Below are 22,875 nucleotides of genomic sequence, written 5' to 3' on the forward strand. Positions count from 1 at the left end.
TGGTTTTATTTCGGTGGTGTCGGTCAAATAGTCTGGTGTTGAAACATTCTTTCAATTGCTTATTAATGGATATGTAATTATGCATAGCCAGTGTATATTATTTGTTTATCATTTAGACTAATGTGTTTGCTATATCATAATAAGATATTTTATGAATATTTTTCATTTTTTATTTCATGTTCCATTTCACTAGAGGCAGTTCAGGGACAGATCATAAATCTGTGCTAAATTACAGTAGGTTGGTATCCTTCTTGGATAAACCAACCTGCTACTATTTTAAGGCGTAAATCTTTGGCGTTTACATTTCAATTCCGAAACTATTTAGCTATAGTTAGTTTGCTAGCCAGCCATAAGACACGCGCGCGCACACACACACACATTTTCATGCCAATGTAATATACCAACTCTGTTCACCAGATGATCTACCTTTTCCCCCACTGCGGTAGTGCGGTTTTCAGTTCTAAGCAGACAAGTGCGTGGGGTGGAGTTGGTCGCTACAATACGGGGGTTTGTATTTTCTTGCCAGCTCATATTGCCTAAATATACGGAGCAACTGCCAGTTTGTGCCCTTCATTACCCACAAAGGACACCGAAGAGAAAACAGGGAAAAGGAAAGGACGGCCGATTAATTTGTTAACTCCGGGCTTTGTGATACTTCTGAAACGAGAAGAGGAGGACGTGTGTATACAGAAGGTAATTCACTTGGACTAGCTTTAAGGCTCGCCAACTGTAACCGATTTAGCTAGCTAACTTGTATGGAGTATTTTGGCGAGCCGATTGATTATCGCAAAAATAGGCTAGCTACCACTGTATCGCGTCCTTACATGTTACGTTTCACAAACGAATGCTTAATATTTTTGGTAAACATTAGCTAACGTTGTTGAGTAACGTTAGTCTGTAGAACTTGTATTGGTTGTAATGGCTAACTCAGCTAGCTACATTAATGTCTCCCCATGATGATGATATAGCCAACATGCTAGTTAGCATTAGCTTGTAGTGATTGTGTTCTAGCTAGAGGTAGCTACGTGAATAGTCATTGGGTGCTGTGGAGTTAACCTGCTGACCATGACCATGTTAACTAACAGTAGCTGATCCTTTCTTACAGTTCGAGTAATACTAGCTAATCATTATGAATTGCAATCAGGAGTAAGTAGACTTAACGGTGCTATCTTTACTAACCTAACATTAACTAGCCTGACGTGGAGTTGTACAGTTTTATAACCACATTGTGAACTGGTCATTATTCAACAATAAATATGTGTCTGAAATGAAAGCACACTAGTCCAATTCGAGCTGTGTAACTTATGCAGTGATGACGGACATAACCTCGGGAAATCTCCATGCAGTGTTATATTTTGGCCATCGTTCCTTTCCCTAAGGAAATGCTTACTTGCTACGAGTACGACCAATTGTGTTTTGGTCAGAGCACAATTGCATTGATTTTGCGGTTAGCTAACTAAGCTAGCAAACTAATGGTTTGCGGATCGGCCGTCGTCCGTTAACTAAGATTCAGTGTACGAAATTGGAGTTTCATTCAAACTTTTCCGGGTTTTCTGGAATACGAGCTGCACGGGATAAATGCATATCGCAGTCTTGTAATAACATCTAGCCTTTCCTTAGGGACGATATAACGTCACCGCTGTATAAGTATAATATAAATGTATGTATAAATATCTAAGGAAACCTGTTGACTATTTAAAAAAGCGTTTTACTGTGTGTAAAAAGAGTATCATATAACTCAAGTCTCGGCCTCCATGTACTGCCTTTAGAATTGATTTAAAGGTATCAATGTTTACTTCTGAAGTTCTGCATGCGTTAGTTCCTCACTGCTCTACAAGCTAGGGAAGCAGCTCAGATCAGCCGAGAAGTATCTGCTAAGTGTTGCCTTTGAAGAGTTAAAAACAAAAGCTTTGAAGACTGAACCTTCCCTGTACATGTTTCGAAACTATGGAACCCCTAACTTTTTAAATGCACAAACATACAAGTTTTCGATCTTTTTCTGAAGCCAAATTATTTTGGACTTTTTTGTGTTCTCTTTTTTGCATATGTTTGCACATAGATTTATATTTCCTTATATCTCGATTTCATACACTGTATAAAAATAATCATTATTAAACAGGAGGTATGCACACAGCACAGGTGAACGGCCATGCTATATAAATTCTTATGTGAAAGTAGGCTAGGTCATGTTTGTCTGTTAGGTCCAATACAAATGAGCCCTGTCACATTTCAGCACTAAATAATGGAACACACAATGACTTCCATTAAATAATGACTAGCTGTGCTATCCTAAGAGCAAACAGTTTTAAAGACATTTTGTCAAATTTTTAGAAGTCTACAATGTCACTACAGGCATTGCCATGTCACAGTGTGTCGTTTGAATGCCATTATGTGCACCACTATCTAAAGAGTCTTGTAACGTACACCTGCACAACCATGACATTTAGTATTAAAGTGCTACTAGCAATGTGGGCTGTTTATCAGACCTTGAGCTGAGCAATGTTATGACATATTTTATCTGAAAGATGGAGAATATCTAATTACTGCAAATAGTTTGATAGACTGGCAGATGAAGGCCTTAATGCAGACTTAGAGGGACTCATTCTGCATATTCTTTAAAATGGTGGTGCAAGCATCTATGAAGGCCTTTGTAAGGAGGTTTATGCATGATTCATTTACTGTTCTGGGATTCAGTTGCAGGCCATTTTGTGAATGGTCTGGTGTCCTGTAATGAAGTTACGTCAGTATGGCTTTGTTTGAATTTAATTGACAGGCACACACTAGAAGACGGATGCACACAGACAGGCTGAGACTCATTATCCTTAGGTGTCTGCTTGCACAGATGTGTAGACTGACTGTGTCGGAGAGAGAGCGCTTTAACTCATGAAGACTCACCCCAACATCCCACAAATCATAGGATTTTCTCTTCTGCTATTATTGTATTAAGGGCACCAATGCACCATGGGAAACTCGACTCTGTAAGCAGCCTTCGTTTGCTAAACTGGCCAGGTAAAAAATTAACATGTAGGCTAATACTTAAAATATTCTCTTCCCAGTATGGTAGCTTATTTTGATTGCACTGGCTAGACAATCTCACAGAGGAACTACAATGCTTGCCAAGTTTTGTGGTGAAGTGAAATAGACAAAATCTCAGTCTCCCAGTCTCCTGTCTTTGATAGTGAGCAGTGGGTGGGGGAGTGGGGGGTGGGGGTTGGGCTGAGGGGAACCTGAGGCAAGTCTGTACTTGAGAGCCACAGACAGACCTGGGGGTAGAACTTGTCTGGTGAGGACACTGATTGTGTACTGTATTCTGAGAAGGCAATCTGTGCATTTCTTATGTCCTGTTAAAAGCTTGAGATGTATGTACAAATCTTCAAACAGTGTTGAATATATCTGTAAATCTTACCCCCCCTGTCAGTGTGTATTGCTTTGTCTGGATTTACATCTGTTACGTGACATAGTCCATTAAAGTTCTCTGTTACATCTGGACCAAACACATGCTTTTCTTTCGGTTTGCACAACTGGTGCCTGAAGGCCAATGACGAGGAATATGAAAGGAGCGAGAGACTCTCCTTTCAGTATTATAAGGTCTCCGCCCTTATGAGTGGCACAGAGACGCCGCCCGCGTGAGCAGAACAGCAGTCAGAGAAGGGGGGAGGCAGGAAGAAATCCAGTCACTGGCAAAATATTGTTATCGGCCTGATGATATCAGACTGTCTGGCTGTTGAATCATACGCTCCCAATTCCAGTGCCTACCTGTCCCGTCTCTCGCTGAAAATTCAAAAAAGAAAAAGTGTGCAGGTGTGGTGCAAGGAAAAGCCAGTACACATGGTTATTGGAAGGGATTAGAGGGCTCCCTTTGGCACTCCCTGGGCTTGTATGGGGAACATTTAAATAAAAGTGTAAGCAACTAGCTAGGCTGTCACAGAAAATAATCTTGCTGACCATTCATAATGTCCTAATGCATCTCCTAATCATCATAAAAGCAAAACTGGCGAGCCATTGTGTTAAAATATTCTTCCTTCTGATTGGTTCGGGACCACATTACCACCTGCTACAATCTTCCTTCTGGTTGGTTCATGACAGCATTACCATCTGTCACAGTTTTCCTTCTGTTTGGTTCAGAATAGCATTACCATCTGTTTCAGTTTTCCTTCTATTTGGTTCAGAGCCGCATTACCATCTGTTACATTCTTCCTTCTATTCAGAACAGCATTATCATCAGTAACAATCTTTAAACTAGTCTGACCAGGCAATGTTCAGGGTCTTAGCTGGCTCAAAATAGGACATAGGTGGTGACTTTGTGTGCCAGTGACTGTGGGCGGTCCAGCTTTTCTGCCATCATCAACTCAACGCAGCGTCCCCTTATATTTAGCTACATTTACAATATAAAGTCTTCAAAGAGACCACCACAATGCACTGAGGCTATAAAAAAATGAAATGTGTGACAAAAATTAAAAAAATTGGAAAAATTTAAATATTAATTTGAGGGTTTCATTTTGTTAATGCCATAATTGTGGGGGGGGGGGGGGGGGGGGGGGGGGGTAAATATGGCCTATAGCTACTGAAGGATTAACACATTGTAGGGGGGGTCATTCTACAGGAATAGTGGGGTTTGGAATTGCAATGTCTTGAAATGCATTTCATTTTTGTCACTTAAAACTTAAAGGGTATCATTAATTAACATTTTAACTTCACTAGAAGAATGCTTACATCATCGTTTTTGTCGCTGGTGCTCCTTGTAGGCTACCTTAAATCATGTCGGTAGCGGATGGCTGAGTGGCATGCGCGGTCGTGAGCACTGTCTCGTTCTCTTATTTGATTAAGCAGCTTGTACTGCAGTTAATTCAGCATACCTAATGTTGCACGTAAACTTGAAGGCAATCAGAACCTGGTATCATTCACGACCAAATTGTACCAATAAATGCACAGATAATTTCCAATTGTTTTACTGATGTTTTTTGTGTGATTTCTCCTGTACTGTAGGTGGCTTAGGCAGCTTGAAAAAACACTTAGGCGGCCCACCTAAGACATTTCAATGCAGGGAAAACTCTGAATGTACCCTCGTGTAGATTGGCTCCGTGAACTAGCCTGTAGTACTAGTACAAGCTTATAGGGTATATGCTGCTTTATTAAAATGTTGGGCATGTACTGAGTGCAACTTTGTGATTAATGCATTTTTAATCAAATGTCCTTTGTTATAATTTTGACCCAAAATGATCAATTTTTCTTCTTGAAATCTCATTGATCTTAGTAAGTACAACATGACTTCTAGCCAGCATTATGTTATAGCTCAATGGTCGAGTTAGCTTGTATTACCACTTGTAGTTGTCGCCCCAGCTATACAAAATAATGAATCATAAGAAGAAGTGACCATTGGATTATTAGCAATGCAAGCTATTGAAGCTTAGTTGATTTAGGCTATATCATAGAATCAGTCTGGTCAGGCACACTGTACTGTAAGGCTGTTTGTTTTTGAGTAGTAGATGAATGTTATCAATATTTGTAGTCCCTGGCCAAGCCATGGGAGTTTGCACTTCTGTTCAGTTAACTTTTCATTTTGCGTTGTGTTGTGTAACACCAGTTACCTCAGTTAGCCTTCTTATCACACTATCACACCCCAAAGCCCAAATCAGTGCCTTACACTAGCTTTCAGGGTAGAGGTCAGCATAGTGTTGGTATTATGTGTCTATGTGCATGTATAAGCAAACTGAAACCGAAGAGATTTGCAGGCACATTAGGTGAGGCAGTCTCCAATCAAAAAGCCTAAAGGACTGTGACTCCTTCAGTCTGGTGGTTTCCACAGAAAACCGGGCTTCTTCCACAGAGGGCCTGGTCTTCAAGCAAAGCAACAAGACCAGCTGCTTCTTTGCATGTTTCCTAATTTTGGATGTTGTTTTTTTGTCCACAATTCCCCTGAGTAATTGGGACTTCCCACCCAAAAATGAAGTTATGTGGGTAGCTGGAAAAGGAAACCTCCTCTTTCCCATGGTTTTCCCAAATTGACTTTGCACAACTACTTTTTTCAACTATAAACAGCTTCTCCAAATTTCGCCAACCATGTACAGGTACATTGAAATGGGGCCAACATTCTGAAGCACCAAAAGACAATCATCTTTTCAAAAAATAGAATCAAATAACTTTCCAAGTAGTTGGCAATGTCCCACTCAAGATTTAAATCTCAGGTCACCAGAGTAAGATGTCACTCTCTTCACTCACACCCTTCTGGGTTTTGAGTTCACCTTAAAATTCCTTGGAAAGGACCACACCTCTGCTAAGCAACCTTTTAATGTTGCTTTTTTCCCTCAACTGATGACTTGATGTAGGGAACTCATGACCACAACATTTTAGTATGGTCTGTTTCTATACACCCTGTATAGAAGTTGGTGCTCACCGTCCCTAACATACATGTTAGTGTTACCCTTCGTGCACCCTGCTTCACATCTTATGATCTGCTAAGAGATTTCCGACGTGCCTTTAGGACAGGAAGTATAGAATCTTGGCAGATGGCCCAGTAATCTTCACTTCCCTTCCAGGCATCTTAATTGCACTACCAAATCAGGTCTGGACAGACACCTTGTTAGGAGTCATCGGTGTACACTCCTTTTGTTTTTTTACTTTTTCCCTAACTTTTTTCTCCAAGTTTGAAATGCCCAACCATGCTCACACTGCATCCTCCATTGTCGATTCCGGAGAACGCAGAGATGCATGTTCTCTCCTCTAAAGCACACGATGTTAGCCTTCTTATCCCTTCATAGGTCTCAAGTTTGGTTAAAGTATAGACATTTTACCTGCAGCTTAGCAGGGTTGGGCACTGGTTGACCGGCGGGATGTGCTGTTGCACACTGACACCCTGTCATCCTGGCCGCTGCCCTACAAGGCTAATGCCACGGTCCAGATTCGAACTCAAACTGCAAGGCACATCCAAGCACTGAAACAGTGACTTAACAGGAAGAGTCAGTAACCAGCCCCAAAGTGTAGTCCTTAAATGTATCAGAGCGCTATGCGGCTCTGTTATCTGCCAGTGATGTCTAGTTCTTCCAGAGAGGGCTTTGCTTCTGTGTTCCTCACGGTCTCCTGAATGCCACATCTGGTTCAGGCATTGGTGCAAGGTTCACTAGCGCGTTCTTTTGCACCTGTAGTGTGTCCTTCCACCATCTAAGGAACATTGTGAAACTTTGCTGCTCTCTGCAACTCTCAAATGCTGAGAGGCTCATCTATGCCTTTGTATCCTCGAGACCCCACTGCAACGCATATTTACAATAGAAACGTGATTTATTTCTAGAAAACAACTTTATCCATTTTAAAATTAAGCATTTGCTGACTCCCCGAAGCCTTGTAAGCTGTGGACCAGGCTGTAGATTGCAATCATTTTAACAACTTTTCAAATGCACAAAATTTGTGTTACGAACAACGAATATTTATATAATGTGTGGTTTCTCTCTCTCTCTCTCACTCACTCACTCTCACTCTCAGGATGGGGGCCTACGATGAAAAGAAAGAAACATGCGGAACTATCTGCCTGAAGTACCTGCTCTTCACTTTCAACTTCCTCTTCTGGGTGAGTGTTATCTCTCTCACTATCTTGATTTGTCATTTTAGGACTGACTGACCTTTTTCAACCGAGGTCTGTCTGCCTGACGGTCCTATATGTAAAAAATAATCTGCAATGAAACGCATTACATTTTTTTCAAATTTAAGTTCAGATAATAAGCAAATATTTTGTTGGCAAGTGAGTTGGGATACTGTCCATAACAGGATAGAAATCGTAGGTTGTTAGAGGAAAAATTATACGGGGTGATGTAGATGTGCGAAGAACAAAGTAGACTGGTGGGGAAAAGAAAAAACAGGAGAAAGAAAAAAAACTGGCCGAAGAAGAGCCGTTTCTGGGAGAATAATAACTGGAACAATGAAGACATTGTTGGCCCGTAGATGTTAATCTCGGCAGTGTAGGATTAAATGACAGATGTGAATAAAAGCAGAACAGCAACACAATCTGTTCATGAATTTCAATACTATGCTAGAAAATGTCTTTTTTTTTTTACATAAAGTATTCAGCAAGTTTTAAAAATGTTATTCATATTATTGGTGAATTGGTGTGTCTGTCATGCAGTCACTTTCATATAGAATTTGAATCGACTGCATTATGTCCTCCCAGTTGGCAGGGGGTGCTGTAATGGCAGTGGGAATATGGACTCTGGTGGAGAAGAGCGACTACATCAGCCTGCTGTCCTCCAGCACTTACGCAGCCTCTGCTTACATCCTGGTCCTGGCGGGGGTTATCGTCATGGTGACGGGTGTGCTGGGATGCTGTGCCACTTTCAAGGAGCAGAGGAACCTTCTGAGAGTGGTGAGCATAGACACACATGGGCGGGCGGGCACGGTGGCATAGTGGTTAGCACTGTTGCCTCGCAAGGAGGAGGTTCCGGGTTCGAATCTGGGTCCGGCCGGATACTCTCTGCGTGGAGTTTGCATCGCTCCGGGTACTCCGATTTCATCCCGCAATCGAAGACAGGCATGTTAGGTGCACTCCTGCAGTTGCCCTTGACCAAGGCACTGGCCTCAGAACTGGAGTTGGTCCCCGGGTGCTGCACTGTGGCTGCCCACTGCTCATAAGCAACTAGGATGGGTCAAATGCAGGGGACAAATTACCCCACGGGGTTCAATAAAAGTATATCTTATCTTACACGCACACACACGCAGACACACAGGCAGACGCGTACAAAATCTCATTCCACGCAACCGATGTGCACACGCATCTCCTTTTATGGGCAGACGCACACTTATGCAAAATAATCTCTCGACTGATATATACACACGCATATGTTCTCTCACACATCTCGCATATGTTCTTTCACACATCTCATCTGCGTTTGGGCTGCACGACATTTTGATTCGCTGTTTTTCAAACGTAAGAAGAATAATCTACTACCATGGGGCATATAGGCAAACTTTTGTCTTCTTTTTCTTTGATCACACCTGACGCGTAGTAGTCAGCCAAATCTCAGAGGCCTTGTGAAATGCTTCCTAGAAAAAGCATCTCTGATATCTATAGGGTGCTGATAAGACAGCCAATCAGCAGCGAGGCCTTGCAGCTTCCACGTGACTGAAAACACAAATCACTTGATCGTACACAAGCTGTACGACCTTGCTCGTGATTGGTTGTCTTATCAGCGCCCGATAGACATCGGTGCTTTTTTTGTTTGTTGCCGGAAGCATTTCATCGATGCGGCAAACAACCAATCGCCTCTGACATTTGGTCGTTTGCCGCATCAGGTACGATTAAAGATAAGTCGAAAGATGGCCTATACAAAATATATTAAATACCACGATTCAGTATGTTGTACAGCCTTATCAGCGTATTCCCCCTCAGACACCCCCTCGCAGAAATGTGCACTGATACGCTCTCCCTTTGAGCGTCGCACACATGCACGCTGCTGATACAGCGAAACGCACGGCTCACGCCCGCACAAACACCCTCGTAAACCTGGGGGGGGGGCGTGTTGAGTGACAGCTGGAGGAGAAGCCTGTGGACGGGGGGCAGTCCCGAGGTGCGGTGCCATGCGAAGCCTCCTCTCAGCTGCTGCAGTAAAAGCTCAGCTGTTCGAACGGTGGCATGCTCGCTCACCCCGAACGGTGACGTGTGGCTAGCAAGTGACTCGGACCCTTTAACCGGTCTGTCCTGCTGACAGCTATCGGTACACACCCAGAAGCTTGAAAGGGGCGACCGTGTTGTGACAGTGGTCGTGTTACACGTGCTGCTGAATATTGAACATGAGTGTATCACACTCAGAGATTGCATGCTTGGTGATCTGTCTGTCTCCAGGCATAAATTTAGCAACATCTTTTTGGTGCTGCGTTAACTTCCGCTTACGTACCAACTGGAGAGGGGCTGACACACGCACACATTTCACTGGGAGCGTAATGGAACGTAGTTCAGAGATCCAGAATTTGAAGAGCTTTGACTGGCTCCGGACTCCATCTCCTATCAACCTTTCCAGATGAGATTCTGTGCAGCTTTGCCGACTGAATGCGCCCCATGTGCTGGTATAACTGTAAGGTTTTCCATCTTCCCTTTCTGTTTTCAAAAACCTGCCAACAGAGCACTTCCAGCTGGAAATCGAAAGCAACTGGCTTCAGGTATTTACTGGTTTTATCCACCCTGTCCCGACTGAGGGATAAGCCCACTAGCTCACTGTATATCAAACTGACATGCTGTAGCAGAACACCAGTAAGCAGCTTTCAACATACGAGGGCAACAAAAAGAACATTCACGGAGAGGGGCAGATATGGACAGTGACTCAAAGACAGGTGGAGACCTGGACAAACTCACATCGAGAACCAGCCACAGACAGAACTTTAAACAAACGAGACCTCTAAGCAGCTTTTCAGTTCTCTCCCACCAGTGCCAATAATTGCATACTTTATAGCACCTCAGTTTTCTCACTATGTGTCAGACTGCATATTATTAGATAGATTATTATTAGTCTGACGTGTGTAGCATTAGTTTTCTCACTATGTGTCAGACTGCGTATTATTAGATAGATTATTATTAGTCTGACGCGTGTCGCATTAGTTACGAGGTGTTTTCAGCTCAGCAAAGTGGAACTTAATGGACAGCTCGTTTAAAAACCTCTTCAGTCTCAGAAGCGTCAGCGGAGAGACAGCTGATTGGCCGGGCAGCACGCTCGATGGAAGAGGGGGAAGAGCATGCACAAGCGCTCCATTGTGTTGGGGAGAGCCCGAAATAAAGCGATGGGGTGGGTAGAGGAAAATATTTGTCCTTCCCAATGGACTGATTTAGTCATTTCGAATGACTCACGGGTACCGGGGGGTTTCTGAACACGCTTGGTGGAATTCCTGCACATGCAGAGACGCAGACAGTGAGGTTGTGTCTGATATACTGTGCAGTAATTACTTAATGCGGTTATGATTCAGTACTTCGCTAATCTATAGTTCTGTAATGCTGGACAGTCATCCAAATTGGTCTGGTAGCTGTAATCACAGGTGGTTTTTACACCATGTGATTACTCAGTGATTTGTCACATTTTGTGAATGTTAGTGATCAAACTGCTGCCTAGTGACCTTTGAATAAGCTCATAAAGAGCAAAGATGTAGTTCTTCATAAGTCTTTTTGGAAAGTTAGAGAGGGTGTGATGTGTTGCGGTGAAAGGTGTAGGCTGTTCCTAGAAGTTCCTCCCTTGCTGTAATCCTGCCTCATTGGCTGGATTACAGCCAGATCAGGGCTTTCTTGTTTATCTGTTCATCCCTGTACCCTTCATCCTAAACATTCCACTAGCTGCTAAGCAGGGCTTTGCCCCCGTGTGTAATCTGCTGCGAACACATCAACGCTCGCACATTCTCTCACGCGCGCACACACACACACGTTCTCTCTCTCACGCACGCGCACACACACACACACACACACACGTTCTCTCTCTCACGCACGCACACACACACACACACACGTTCTCTCTCACACACACACAGACACACACACACACACACACACACGTTCTCTCACACACACACACACACACACATGCACTCTCTCTGACATGTTCATACTCTATCTCTTGCCCTCTCATACACATACACACCCAAAAGAGAGAAAGCACAGAGCCCCCTCAAGGCTCCGCCCCCTCGGGCTCTGACACAGGCAGTCTGGCACATGTGGACCAGGCCAAGGGCAGAGAGCCAGCAGAGCCCATCCCTGCCGCCTCTCTGGGGCTGCTGACACTTTCCTGCTTATTTTGGGTTGGGGGAAAAAAAAAAGAATGTGGAAAATTCCAAAACTGCAAAACGAAAAGAGGCAGAAACGCAGACCAGAACAAGTTGTTCTTAATAGAAGCTCTTCCAGGAGGGAGACATGAAATGTTTTATTCAGTACTATATTTCGTAATAATTTCATCTGATCTTACTGAATATATTTCAAAAATATTTTGTTATTTTCACAGCTTACACTTCAGGGAGCACTTAACAGTAATTTTCACCTCATCTCTTCTGTCTCGCTGTTTTGTCATTACACTTCAATTCACATACATACATACATACATACACACGTATGTACATACGCAAATGTAATATATCCTATTAGTATAGCTTATAAAATGCTGCTTAGCTACTTCAAAGTTGCAATAAGAAGACACAAGCTTTGTTATTTATGGTGGGATCCATTCTTTGTGTAATTAACTCATTCTTTTTTGACAGTTTGGAAAGTTTGAATTACCTTGTGAGGAGCAGTGGCCTGGAGCCACTCTTGTCTCCATTACCTTCCGTAAAATTCCGCGCACGGCCACTGTCCGCACTTCCCTCTCCGCGATCCCTCCGGAGATTAGCTGCAGGAAGGTGCCTTCGGACACCTCGGGGCTGTAAATTCAAACCCAAGGTTGATGTAACTCATTTCAGCCAGCCGAGTGAATGCTTTGGGCAAAGGCTCCTGCGGTTTCCAACGTTTTAAAGCACATTCATTATTATCATAGATTTTTGAGTGCATTGTGGCAGTTTGGAATAGAACAAAATGGAATAAACCATTTACATGAATTACACTAATAAATACGATTACAGAAAGTGGCATTAAAAAAAAATTTTTTCTTCATAATTAAACTTTTAAATGATTTCATTCATTGTGATTATAGACACAGTACATCTACAGTTTACGCTCGCATTTTGTCTGATTTTCTCCAACCTGTCTGCCGTGTGCTTGAACTGCAATACAGAGTCCGTGAACAGCTGTAGACTGTTGGTTGGCACAAAGTGTGAGCACAATAAAGTGTAATGATAGTTTAATTGGTCTGTGGCAATACTTCCAGAGGACAGATAGAGTCAGGCGTGGCTCTGGTAGATATGTTAGAGCAGTTCTTTCTGTGGTAAAAATCCTCTATGTCAGATGGTTTTTTTTAAAATCTATGATGCATTTATTTAATATTTCATGCATGTTTAGTTTTTTCCCCCACGGAGATTTGCAACGTTTGCTGCTTTATTTATATATTATTGGAGTTTTAAAAAATCTTTATTAACTGACTACATGTTTTAAATGTGTTTTATAGTCACTGTAGGTGTCAGTCCTCCCGGGGGCTCACTGAGCTCTGTTCTTATCGGATTGAGTGTTTGTGTAATCCGCGCTGCAGCGATGTGACGGAGAGACGCACTGGAATGCGGCCTGTCTCTTTAAGGGATTTCGGACTCCCAATGCGTCACGGTCGAGGAATGAGCGCCGGGGGGGGGGGGGGGAGGGAGGGAGTCTGGTAACTCGACCCTGCAGTTGGGCGAGCAAGGAAGGGAGAGCGGGAGACCGATATGGTGAGGGGTTGGGGGGGGGGGGGGGGTGTACGAGGAATGCACTGTGGAGCGCAGCGAAAAGAACGCAGTCGCCACAGCTTTCATCGGCCCGTGGCCGACGCACTGCATCTCTCTGTCTGTCTTTCGGTGCGTTCTGTTACTTGGTTTCGTTGCTTAGGGAGACGCCCTTGTCCAGAGTGGCTCACCTAGCTGATATTAGTACATGAGTAATCTTAATTATTTACTTTCCTAACAGTGCAAGGGCAGTGCCTTGCTTGGGAGTGGAGTCACAGGTGGTTTGGGGGTGAAAGGTCATTGGTGTCACACAGTTCACTGTGATACATTACGCACCTGATTATTTACGAGCCACGCAATGAATCTGCCATGCAGGCTTAAGTCGTAATGTACAGCATCGTCAGGTGCCAGACTTTTGTCGTGTGATGCGCTCAAAAATTTCTGTGAACATTTTTTGATATTTTCTCAGCTAGGTGCCCTCATGCGCGGCACTGTGCCAGTCAGGTACGGTTTTAACTTTAACTCTGTTATTGTAATTTGATATTTACGAATTCAGGGGAGGTATTCCGCTCCTGAGGAGAGTCCTTCCTTGTGGGAGTCGATCCCTCCGACCTTCTGGTTACCGGACCAGTTCCTTAAGTGCTGTGAGACCCTTGCCCCATTTACCATTTCTCCTGATGCTAAATGTGGCTGTTGCTTTCTATCATAACTGAAAGCACATTTTCGTCAGCATTGTTACAGTCTCGAACAAAGAATTTTTAGGGAAAGTGCAAGGTGCGGAACTGTTGCCTGAACAGTGAATTAGCTGCACAAATCCGTTGTTTTTACGGTGTTAGCACTGAACGCAGGTCCTTTCATTAAAATTCCTTCTTGCACAGCGTCAGAGGCTATCACTGAGCATACTAGAAGGTGTATTTCGTGTCTTTTGTTAATAATGGCCATCTAATGAGCAGCTGCAGTATGCCGGGTCTATCTTGGAGATTTAGAAACTGCTGCAGTTTAATAGAATGGGTTGAATGCTTTACCTCTTCGTCAGAGCAAAAAGAAAGCTTCACGGTAAGACAGGGTTCAGCATGCTTCCTCTCTCCGGTTATAAATTAACCAGGCGATAAGGGCAGAGCAAATACTTAGCTTGAAGATGAAAGCATCAGTGCATTTTTGTGCTTGTTAGTAAGTACCGTGTGCTGTTCTCTTGAGAATACATAACCTGCCATTTTGTAATGACGTCCATCCGCACGTTTGTCCATATGTCTGTGACAGAAGTATCTGGAAAAGTACTTTCCATATTTCCAGGAAATTTGCTGTGCATATTCATGCTCCCAAGAGGAAGAAACGTATTGATTTTGTTGACCCCCTGACCTTTCCTCCCCTGCCACCATCAGGCCAAGCATATCTCGAAAAATAATGACTGCCTAGACATCTGCTGTGCATTGTTTTGAGAGACTGTTGTGCCTTGGCGGAGGTCTGCACTCTACTGAGTGCATTCTTTCTAGTAAGTTAATGAAATTGCCATTTTCTGATGGCAAAATTCTGTGTGTACATGTAGATGAATCCTGAGGAAAATGCTCAGTATAACACACTGAAAGAAGCACATTCAAATTAAAAGTTACTTATATATGGTTGGTATGTCCAACCAAGCCCTTTTGTTGTGTTATCTCCTATTTAACGAATGATTGGGGAAGGAACACTCCCATGCTTTGGGAGTGTTTGCAGCTCCACAGCTGAAATATCCCTTATGCCAGTATTTAATCTAACTACTGCGTCTTTGTCCTTCACTGATTTCAGCAGGGTGGACCATTATTAAAAAGGAAAATATGACTTTGCACACAGTTCTGTCTCTTTATCTTCACAGTCCTTCCCTGTGGACTATCGCTGTATCACTATCATTTCTTATCCATAGTTTATTAGGTCATCAAGACAACTATGAAATCTTGCAGTTAAAATACGACCTTTAGTTTTGTTAAAACAGTCAGGCACAAAATGGCTGATTTTGCTTGATTTTGACACGCAGCTACTCATAAGACAACTGCTGGTGTCTTATAACTGTGAATCATGTTCTCAGTCATGGTCAAAATTTTCCAAAAGTTGCAGAGATTTGGTTGCTTTGAAATGAGAGTGTCAGGGAATACCTGCAGAATTGTTTACAGTGGCTATGTCAAATAGTACTTTGCATTTGGGAAAACATCTGTACAATTAATTATAGACCTATTATAGAACCAGGCATCAATACTCCATATTTAATTTTTATGTGGGATTCACTGACGACACAGTATGTATGATCTGTTTAAGGGGATTAAACATGCAGTTTTTTGACCACTGACTCCCTGTATTTGGACAAAAGATGTCACTGTAACAACTGGAGAAAGTGTTTTACGAAATACTACTCGTATGATTTGAGAACACTCAGTGTTAGTAGAAGGTCTTGGCTTTTTGGTGGACTATCCCTATAAGGCTTACAGACAGTAGGAGCCAGTATTGATTGCGCTAATTTTTGAGCTTTAGCCTACCGCAGTCCTCAGTGGCTCTGCACAGTCTCAGCGTGCTAACGTGCTCATAACGTAACGTGCTACACGTGTGGCTCATTCTCTCTGATTTCTCTCCCCTCCCGCAGTACTTCGTCCTGCTGCTGTGCATTTTCCTGCTGGAGATCCTCGCCGGAGTCCTGGCCTACATCTACTATCAGCAGGTAGCGCGTCGACGCCCTGCGCGTGGAACACACCGACATTTTAAATTCGATCGACGTTTTCTGGCCTCCTAGATCTGTTTAACTGAACACAGATGATGTGTGTTCTAGGCCTAGCCTTTATTGACCAGCGGCTAGGAATTAGTGGTTAACCCCCATAAACGAAAACGACCAGTGGAGATTCACTGTATGATGTCATCACTGTAGTAGAGCGAAGAAAGCACACAAACACCCCTTTGTACTGGAGAAATGGAACATCAGCTATCAGTGTTGTTGGGGCAGGTTTCTTGTTCAAACCTATTTATTCTCATTCTCTGACACTTCTTTTTCCCAATCCCATATATTGACACCTCAGAGTGTACACAATAGAACAAAAATTTCAATGTGTAGAGAAGAGTTGTAATACTGATATCACCTGACCTGGGTCAAATACATATTTGTTTTAGATTCAAATACTTTTCTGTGCTTTCTTGATCTTGCCTGGTGCAATTGAGCCTGCCAATATGACCAGAAGGCAGGGTTTGCACATTTTGAAAGTATTTAATTGGTTCCAATGCATCAGACAAGATCAGTAAAATGATTTGAATCCAGGTATTTGACCCAGTGTTTGACCCAGCTCTGGATATCACTGTTGCAACTCTTCAGTGCTACAGCGACCCCTTCTGTACAGATGGTGAACAGCATCAGTTCTCTGCCATGATGAAATGGATGAGCTTCTGTTTCTTGGTCATTTACAATGTGGTTTACACTCAAAGTATAAACCGGAAAAAGCTCATTGTGCAATGTTAACGGCAAATAGAAGTGCATTTATTGGTACGTGAAATGTGGTCATTGTACATTTTGTGTTTATCAGTTTGGAAATTTTGTTTAAAGGGGATAATTCATTTTGCCTCAGAATGCCTGTGGCTTTTGCTTTCGGCGCTATGGTAACTGGAATGACGTCTGACAGTCAAGAGGCTAGCAGTCCGAGGTTGGCGAGCTGCCGCGTGGATCGTCGCTAAGCAATTGGCCGGGATCATCGGGCACCCGGCCAATGAGCACTGGGAGCAGCCGGGTCTTTTTAACACTCGTCCCTGTGTTTTTCCGTCCTCCTGTAACCCCTCTCTCTTTCCTTCTCCCGCTGCAGTGCTCCCCTTTTCCCTGCTTCCAGGTAAAACTCTCCTCTGTCCTCCTCTGTTCTTCTCTCCAAGTCTTTGTCCGGCACCAGTATCGTTGGGCCATCTTGGTGATGTCGTAAAGTTTTGGTCAGCATGCAATTTCGGACGTCGCATGCAAAGATGGTGCCGTCGCATGCAAAGATGGATAAGAGCGATCGCCGTCTTCCGGTTTGAAACTGCATTCGCCAAAAAAAGACGTGATAAAAAGCGCATCAAGAGATGCGGTCCTGCGCAGATGCGCAAATGCATTTCCTGGCGGATCTGTGGGACTGTCTGGCCCGTTTTAATTACACGTGTTCTGATTTGTTCTTCTGGTTTTGTTGTTAAATTGTTTGTTGTCGATATTTGTTTTTGCATTGCGACCTTGTTATTTTTTTGTAAGTTGTACATCTTGCTATTGGTTAACCCTCCTGCATTTTCCCTAACAGGCTTAACTAGTTTACAGTCTATCCCAGGTTTTCACATTTGCAGTCTTGAGTGTTTACCTCCCGCCTCTCGGGTTACTGTTACTCTTGCTCTTAACCATGATGTCTGCACTTGCCTTGTCGTTGTGAGTCGCTCTGTATGAGAGCGTTTGCCAAATGCTAGTGATGTCATTTATTGGGATGCATTTCTGAAAGTCAGCAGAAGAGCAGAAGTTGCTCTGCAGAGCTGCAGTTGCATTTGTGTGACTGTTGTCTGACCGCTGGGTCTTTTTTGTTGCAGCTGAACGAAGAGCTGAAGCAGAACTTGAGGGAGACCATGGTGCAGAAGTACATGCAGGAGAATGAAAACCACATCACTAAGGCGGTGGACAAGCTGCAGCAGGAGGTGAGAGCGCTCAGCAAGGAATAGGTCTGCAGCAGGAGGTGAGGGAGTTCAGCAAGGAGTAGGTCTGCAGCAGGAGGTGAGGGAGTTCAGCAAGGAGTAGGTCTGCAGCAGGAGGTGAGGGAGTTCAGCAAGGAGTAGGTCTGCAGCAGGAGGTGAGGGAGTTCAGCAAGGAGTAGGTCTGCAGCAGGAGGTGAGGGAGTTCAGCAAGGAGTAGGTCTGCAGCAGGAGGTGAGGGAGTTCAGCAAGGAGTAGGTCTGCAGCAGGAGGTGAGGGAGTTCAGCAAGGAGTAGGTCTGCAGCAGGAGGTGAGGGAGTTCAGCAAGGAGTAGGTCTGCAGCAGGAGGTGAGGGAGTTCAGCAAGGAGTAGGTCTGCAGCAGGAGGTGAGGGAGTTCAGCAAGGAGTAGGTCTGCAGCAGGAGGTGAGGGAGTTCAGCAAGGAGTAGGTCTGCAGCAGGAGGTGAGGGAGTTCAGCAAGGAGTAGGTCTGCAGCAGGAGGTGAGGGAGTTCAGCAAGGAGTAGGTCCGCAGCAGGAGGTGAGGGAGTTCAGCAAGGAGTAGGTCTGCAGCAGGAGGTGGGAGCACTCAGTGAGGAGTCGGTTTGTAGCAGGAGGTGAGAGCGCTCAGTGAGGAGTAGGTCTGCAGCAGGAGGTGAGAGTGCTCAGTGAGGAGTAGGTCTGCAGCAGGAGGTGAGAGTGCTCAGTGAGGAGTAGGTCTGTAGCAGGAGGTGAGAGTGCTCAGGGAGGAGTAGGTCTGTAGCAGGAGGTGAGAGTGCTCAGTGAGGAGTAGCTCTGTAGCAGGAGGTGAGAGTGCTCAGTGAGGAGTAGGTCTGTAGCAGGAGGTGAGAGTGCTCAGTGAGGAGTAGCTCTGTAGCAGGAGGTGAGAGTGCTCAGTGAGGAGTAGGTCTGTAGCAGGAGGTGAGAGTGCTCAGGGAGGAGTAGGTCTGCAGCAGGAGGTGAGTGCTCAGTGAGGAGTAGGTCTGCAGCAGGAGGTGAGAGTGCTCAGGGAGGAGTAGGTCTGTAGCAGGAGGTGAGAGTGCTCAGTGAGGAGTGGGTCTGCAGCAGGAGGTGAGAGTGCTCAGTGAGGAGTAGGTCTGTAGCAGGAGGTGAGAGTGCTCAGTGAGGAGTAGGTCTGCAGCAGGAGGTGAGAGTGCTCAGGGAGGAGTAGGTCTGTAGCAGGAGGTGAGAGTGCTCAGTGAGGAGTAGGTCTGCAGCAGGAGATGAGAGTGCTCAGTGAGGAGTAGGTCTGCAGCAGGAGGTGAGAGTGCTCAGTGAGGAGTAGGTCTATTGGTGGGTGTCGTTTAAGCACGTCTGTACGTCATACTGAATATATTGATGACTTTTTTTCCCCTCCCAACCCTCCAGTTTAAGTGCTGTGGGAGTAACAGCTCCTCGGATTGGGCCGAGAGTACGTGGGTGAGGTCCTCGGAAGCCGGGCGGAGGGTGGTGCCCGACAGCTGCTGCAAAACCCCCACCCCGAACTGCGGCGAGAGGTACCACCCCTCCAACATCTACAAGGTGGAAGTGAGTCAGCTGAGCTGGGCCTGCAGGCCATGGCGGCGCCTGTCAGCGAGTGTGTGTGGCGGTTAAGAGACATAAACATGTCAGCACGTGTGCACACGGTGTTTAAATGCTACCTACGTACACACAGACCTAACCTATACCTGCCAGCATCTATGCACATGTTGCTTAAATGCTACCTACATACACACAGACCTAACCTAAACCTGCCAGCATCTATGCGCATTGTTGCTTAAATGCTACCTACATACACACAGACCTAACCTAAACCTGCCAGCATCTATGCGCATTGTTGTTTAAATGCTACCTACATACACACACACCAGCCATTACTGTCCCATAAGGTATAACAAATATGAGACGAGGGGCAGGGTTCTTGATGGGATTAGCAGACGGTTTCTCACCGTCTCATACAAGTCCAGACCGCTCACCGATCAGTAACGGCGTGACTGATCGTTCATCTCTCCCCCTCCCAGGGCGGCTGCATCTCCAAGCTGGAGAACTTCATCCTGGATCACCTGAGGATCATCGGAGCGGTGGGCATCGGGATCGCCTGTGTGCAGGTGAGCCGGGCCAGGTGTGCCGGATCCTTCCGGCTCTCATTTAGCATCTCCCGCTCAACCACCCGCCCGGCCACCCTTGCTTTTAGAACATTTCTAACCCATTTGTTCTTCCCGTTTCCCTCTCTCCAATGTGGACTAGCCTGCAGTGCCTCTCATTGCCAGCCAGTAAACCCAGCAGTGAGCGCTGCGGCTGAAGCATGCTAACGCTAACTCCCAGTGCCTGTTTTCCATACTGTAGACCACACTATGTAGCAGGAGCGTTAGCGCCATTTAATAAAGAGGCTTATTTCTCACTGATGACAGCTGGGGGCCTGAGTGTTTTCCGAGCTGTAGGGAGGTAGTGGTGCAGTGGTAACCTTAGAAACCTTTGTCCAACCCCTCCTAGTGGGCTGAAGCAAATTTAGTCAGATTTTGTGCTGAAACAGATTTTTGTTTGTCCTGCAATTTTGTCCTGCAACTTTGTTACAAGCAAGGCAAGCGGAACAAACCTATAAATAGCACTGTCATAAAAGGTTCTTTTATCAAAGTTCGAGTTGGTTTTAGAGTTCCCGTGGAAGTCTTTTGATAGTACTATTTATTGGACTGTGTGAGTAAATAGAATTGACCTTAATTCTCGAAGGCACCCTTGAAATTTACGTTTGAGAATCTGCACGATGATTTATGGTGCTTCCAATTCTATTATCAGAAACGCGGCCTGTGAGAGTGCTGACTTGTCGCAAAGCGGATTCAATAAAATCTAAGGAAAACAGCCCAGAAAGAATAAATCAGGTCAAACCAAGAGTGCAGCAATAATAATAAGCCTCTCTTTGCCCCCCTCCCCCCCCTTCTCTCTTAGATTGTCGGAATGGTGTTCACGTGCTGCCTGTACCGGAACTTGAAGGCGGAGCCGTACTGAGGACGGAAGGAAGGGGCGTGTCCCAGCCATCTGCTGTACCACTCGTCGTCTCACTGCTGTGTGGCCTGACTATTTAACTGCGCTTTCTCTCTCTCAGTCTGTCTGTCTGTATATGTGCCATGTAAATAGAGGGAGAGAGGAAGGGGTGAGGAAGTTAGAAAATGAAGAAAGGAGGGATTGTGGAGAGGTCCTGTTTTTCACTCACCTTTTTTAGTTCAAAGAAAAGGTCGTTAGATTTGTATTAAATTTTATTTTTAGCCAGTTAGCCCAATTAGTATCATTGATATTTTTAAATGTTTTTTTCTTTATAGACTGAACCACTCATTGACTGAACGCAATAAGAATACAGATATGAAGTATATTTGAAGTATGGACAGATAAGGACAGTAAATGAGCCATAGATTGTTTTTGAACTTGGATGAGCTTGAGTTTTTTTAGGAATGATATTTAGAGGGCTGTAGGGCCATTTTCTTCTTATCTAGAGTCTTAGGATGAGAAACGGTGATGAGCCTGTGGTTTTTACCGCAGCCATCACGGTTTCGGTCAAGAAAGTGAGACGGAGAGGGAGAGAGACAATTTGGCGGATATAAAGTGTAGCTGTTCGTAAAAATGATCATGTTGACTGAATATAACCTCTGCCTTGTTGCCTTTTTTGACAGTTCTGTCTATAACAGCACTCCGTGTTTAAGTACTTTTTAAGTATTTTTCTATGAACCTACAAGTAGATAATTAACTCAGGCAATTTTTGCATCTGGTTAAATTCACCTTTTTTTATACATAGAAGGGTTTTCTTTATCTCACTACACATGCCCAAGCGGTCAAAACTGACAATTGTAGATAAAACTTTTATCAACTTTTATCGATGCCAAACCAATTCAGGCTGCTCTCTATCATCTCTCATGCCTTTATTTTCCTTTTTTCCTTTTGTTGTTCTCAAATGATAAAGTGATCACTGTTTTTGTAATGCATTAATAGTTACTGTATTTGCCAAACAGTATAAGGACATAATATCAAGTCAGAGCAGACTGATAATGAACCAAGCTGAAAAGGTGCCTGTGGATGTTCTTTGAAAGTGTAACGGTGAAGATAGCCTAGCATCATTACATTGACCTTTTCCCAGAAAGTCAATAAACAACTGAAAGCCCAAGGTGAAATGTATAGTTGGACATACCGAACATGCGCTCTGGAAGTGCTTGATATATCAAACCTAACGCTGAACACTTTGAAACATAGCTGGCAGCCTAGGTGCCTTTTAAATGTGTATGACTGTCAAATAAACTGACTGAACTAATAGTTTTCATTTTATAGAACAATGTATAACTGAGTATATAGTGAGAATAAACCTATGTTAATCCAACAGTTTGTCTGACGATTCGTGTTTTTCTGCTTGGTTTTTGGGGAAGCCGTCAGCACGTTGCTTCCTCATACTGCAGCTCGATAGGTCACACAGCTTCCCCTCTATTTCAGGAACCAACTGTAAATACCTTCCCCGCAACCCCACCCCTCCACACACACGCACACACACACAGTTGTGGAGGTGAAATCAGGTTAGTTGAGAAGGAGAAGCGCCACCCAGTCTGAAAAACCATCTCTCTGGACTGTGTATTATTTATGGATTTTTAAAAATATTTATCTCAAGATAGTTACAATTTTACATCATGGTTTTACATGTGAACTATATGGCCAAATGTATGTGGTCACCTGACATCCAACAGCTCATCCAAAATTAAGGACATTTATATGGGGTTTGGTCCACGCTTTGCTGCTATAACAACCTCCAATCTTTTGGGAAGGCTTGATACTAGATGTTGGAGCATTGCTGCAGGGATTTGCTTCCATTCAGCCAGAAGAGCAATAGTGAGTTCACGCAATGATTGGGCGATTAGGCCTGGCTCGCAGGTTGGCTTTCCACATACTGTAATCCCAGTGGTTTTGGATGGGGTTGAGATCAGGCTA

At 44.2% G+C, this 22,875-nt stretch overlaps 1 protein-coding gene across 2 annotated transcripts; it reads left to right on the top strand.

The window, feature by feature from the left end:
* The first annotated feature begins 394 nt into the window (after nucleotides 1–394).
* LOC118228016 (CD151 antigen-like) lies at nucleotides 395–22,276 on the top strand. Of its 2 annotated transcripts, XM_035419183.1 has the most exons (9): nucleotides 395–693; nucleotides 7,477–7,561; nucleotides 8,159–8,350; nucleotides 15,908–15,982; nucleotides 17,106–17,129; nucleotides 17,842–17,946; nucleotides 19,306–19,464; nucleotides 19,938–20,024; nucleotides 20,860–22,276. In XM_035419183.1, the coding sequence occupies exons 2-9, from the start codon at nucleotides 7,478–7,480 to the stop codon at nucleotides 20,917–20,919; spliced, it is 786 nt and encodes a 261-aa protein (XP_035275074.1). In that variant the 5' UTR covers nucleotides 395–693; nucleotide 7,477; the 3' UTR covers nucleotides 20,920–22,276. The 2 variants fall into 2 exon arrangements, with proteins under 2 accessions (XP_035275074.1, XP_035275075.1); XM_035419184.1 differs by lacking the exon at nucleotides 17,106–17,129 and having other exon boundaries at nucleotides 398–693.
* Nucleotides 22,277–22,875: the final 599 nt, after the last annotated feature.

Source organism: Anguilla anguilla, chromosome 5, assembly GCF_013347855.1.
Source record: "Anguilla anguilla isolate fAngAng1 chromosome 5, fAngAng1.pri, whole genome shotgun sequence".
In the NCBI taxonomy this organism is placed as follows: domain Eukaryota; kingdom Metazoa; phylum Chordata; class Actinopteri; order Anguilliformes; family Anguillidae; genus Anguilla; species Anguilla anguilla.

Excerpts from the sequence above, each read along its gene's own strand:
- LOC118228016 (XM_035419183.1), top strand. The coding sequence starts at position 7,478 with ATGGGGGCCTACGATGAAAAGAAAGAAACATGCGGAACTATCTGCCTG. Across the intron at positions 15,983-17,105 it reads CCTACATCTACTATCAGCAG|TGCTCCCCTTTTCCCTGCTT; the intron begins GTAGCGCGTCGA and ends CTCCCGCTGCAG. Across the intron at positions 17,130-17,841 it reads CCCCTTTTCCCTGCTTCCAG|CTGAACGAAGAGCTGAAGCA; the intron begins GTAAAACTCTCC and ends TTTTTGTTGCAG.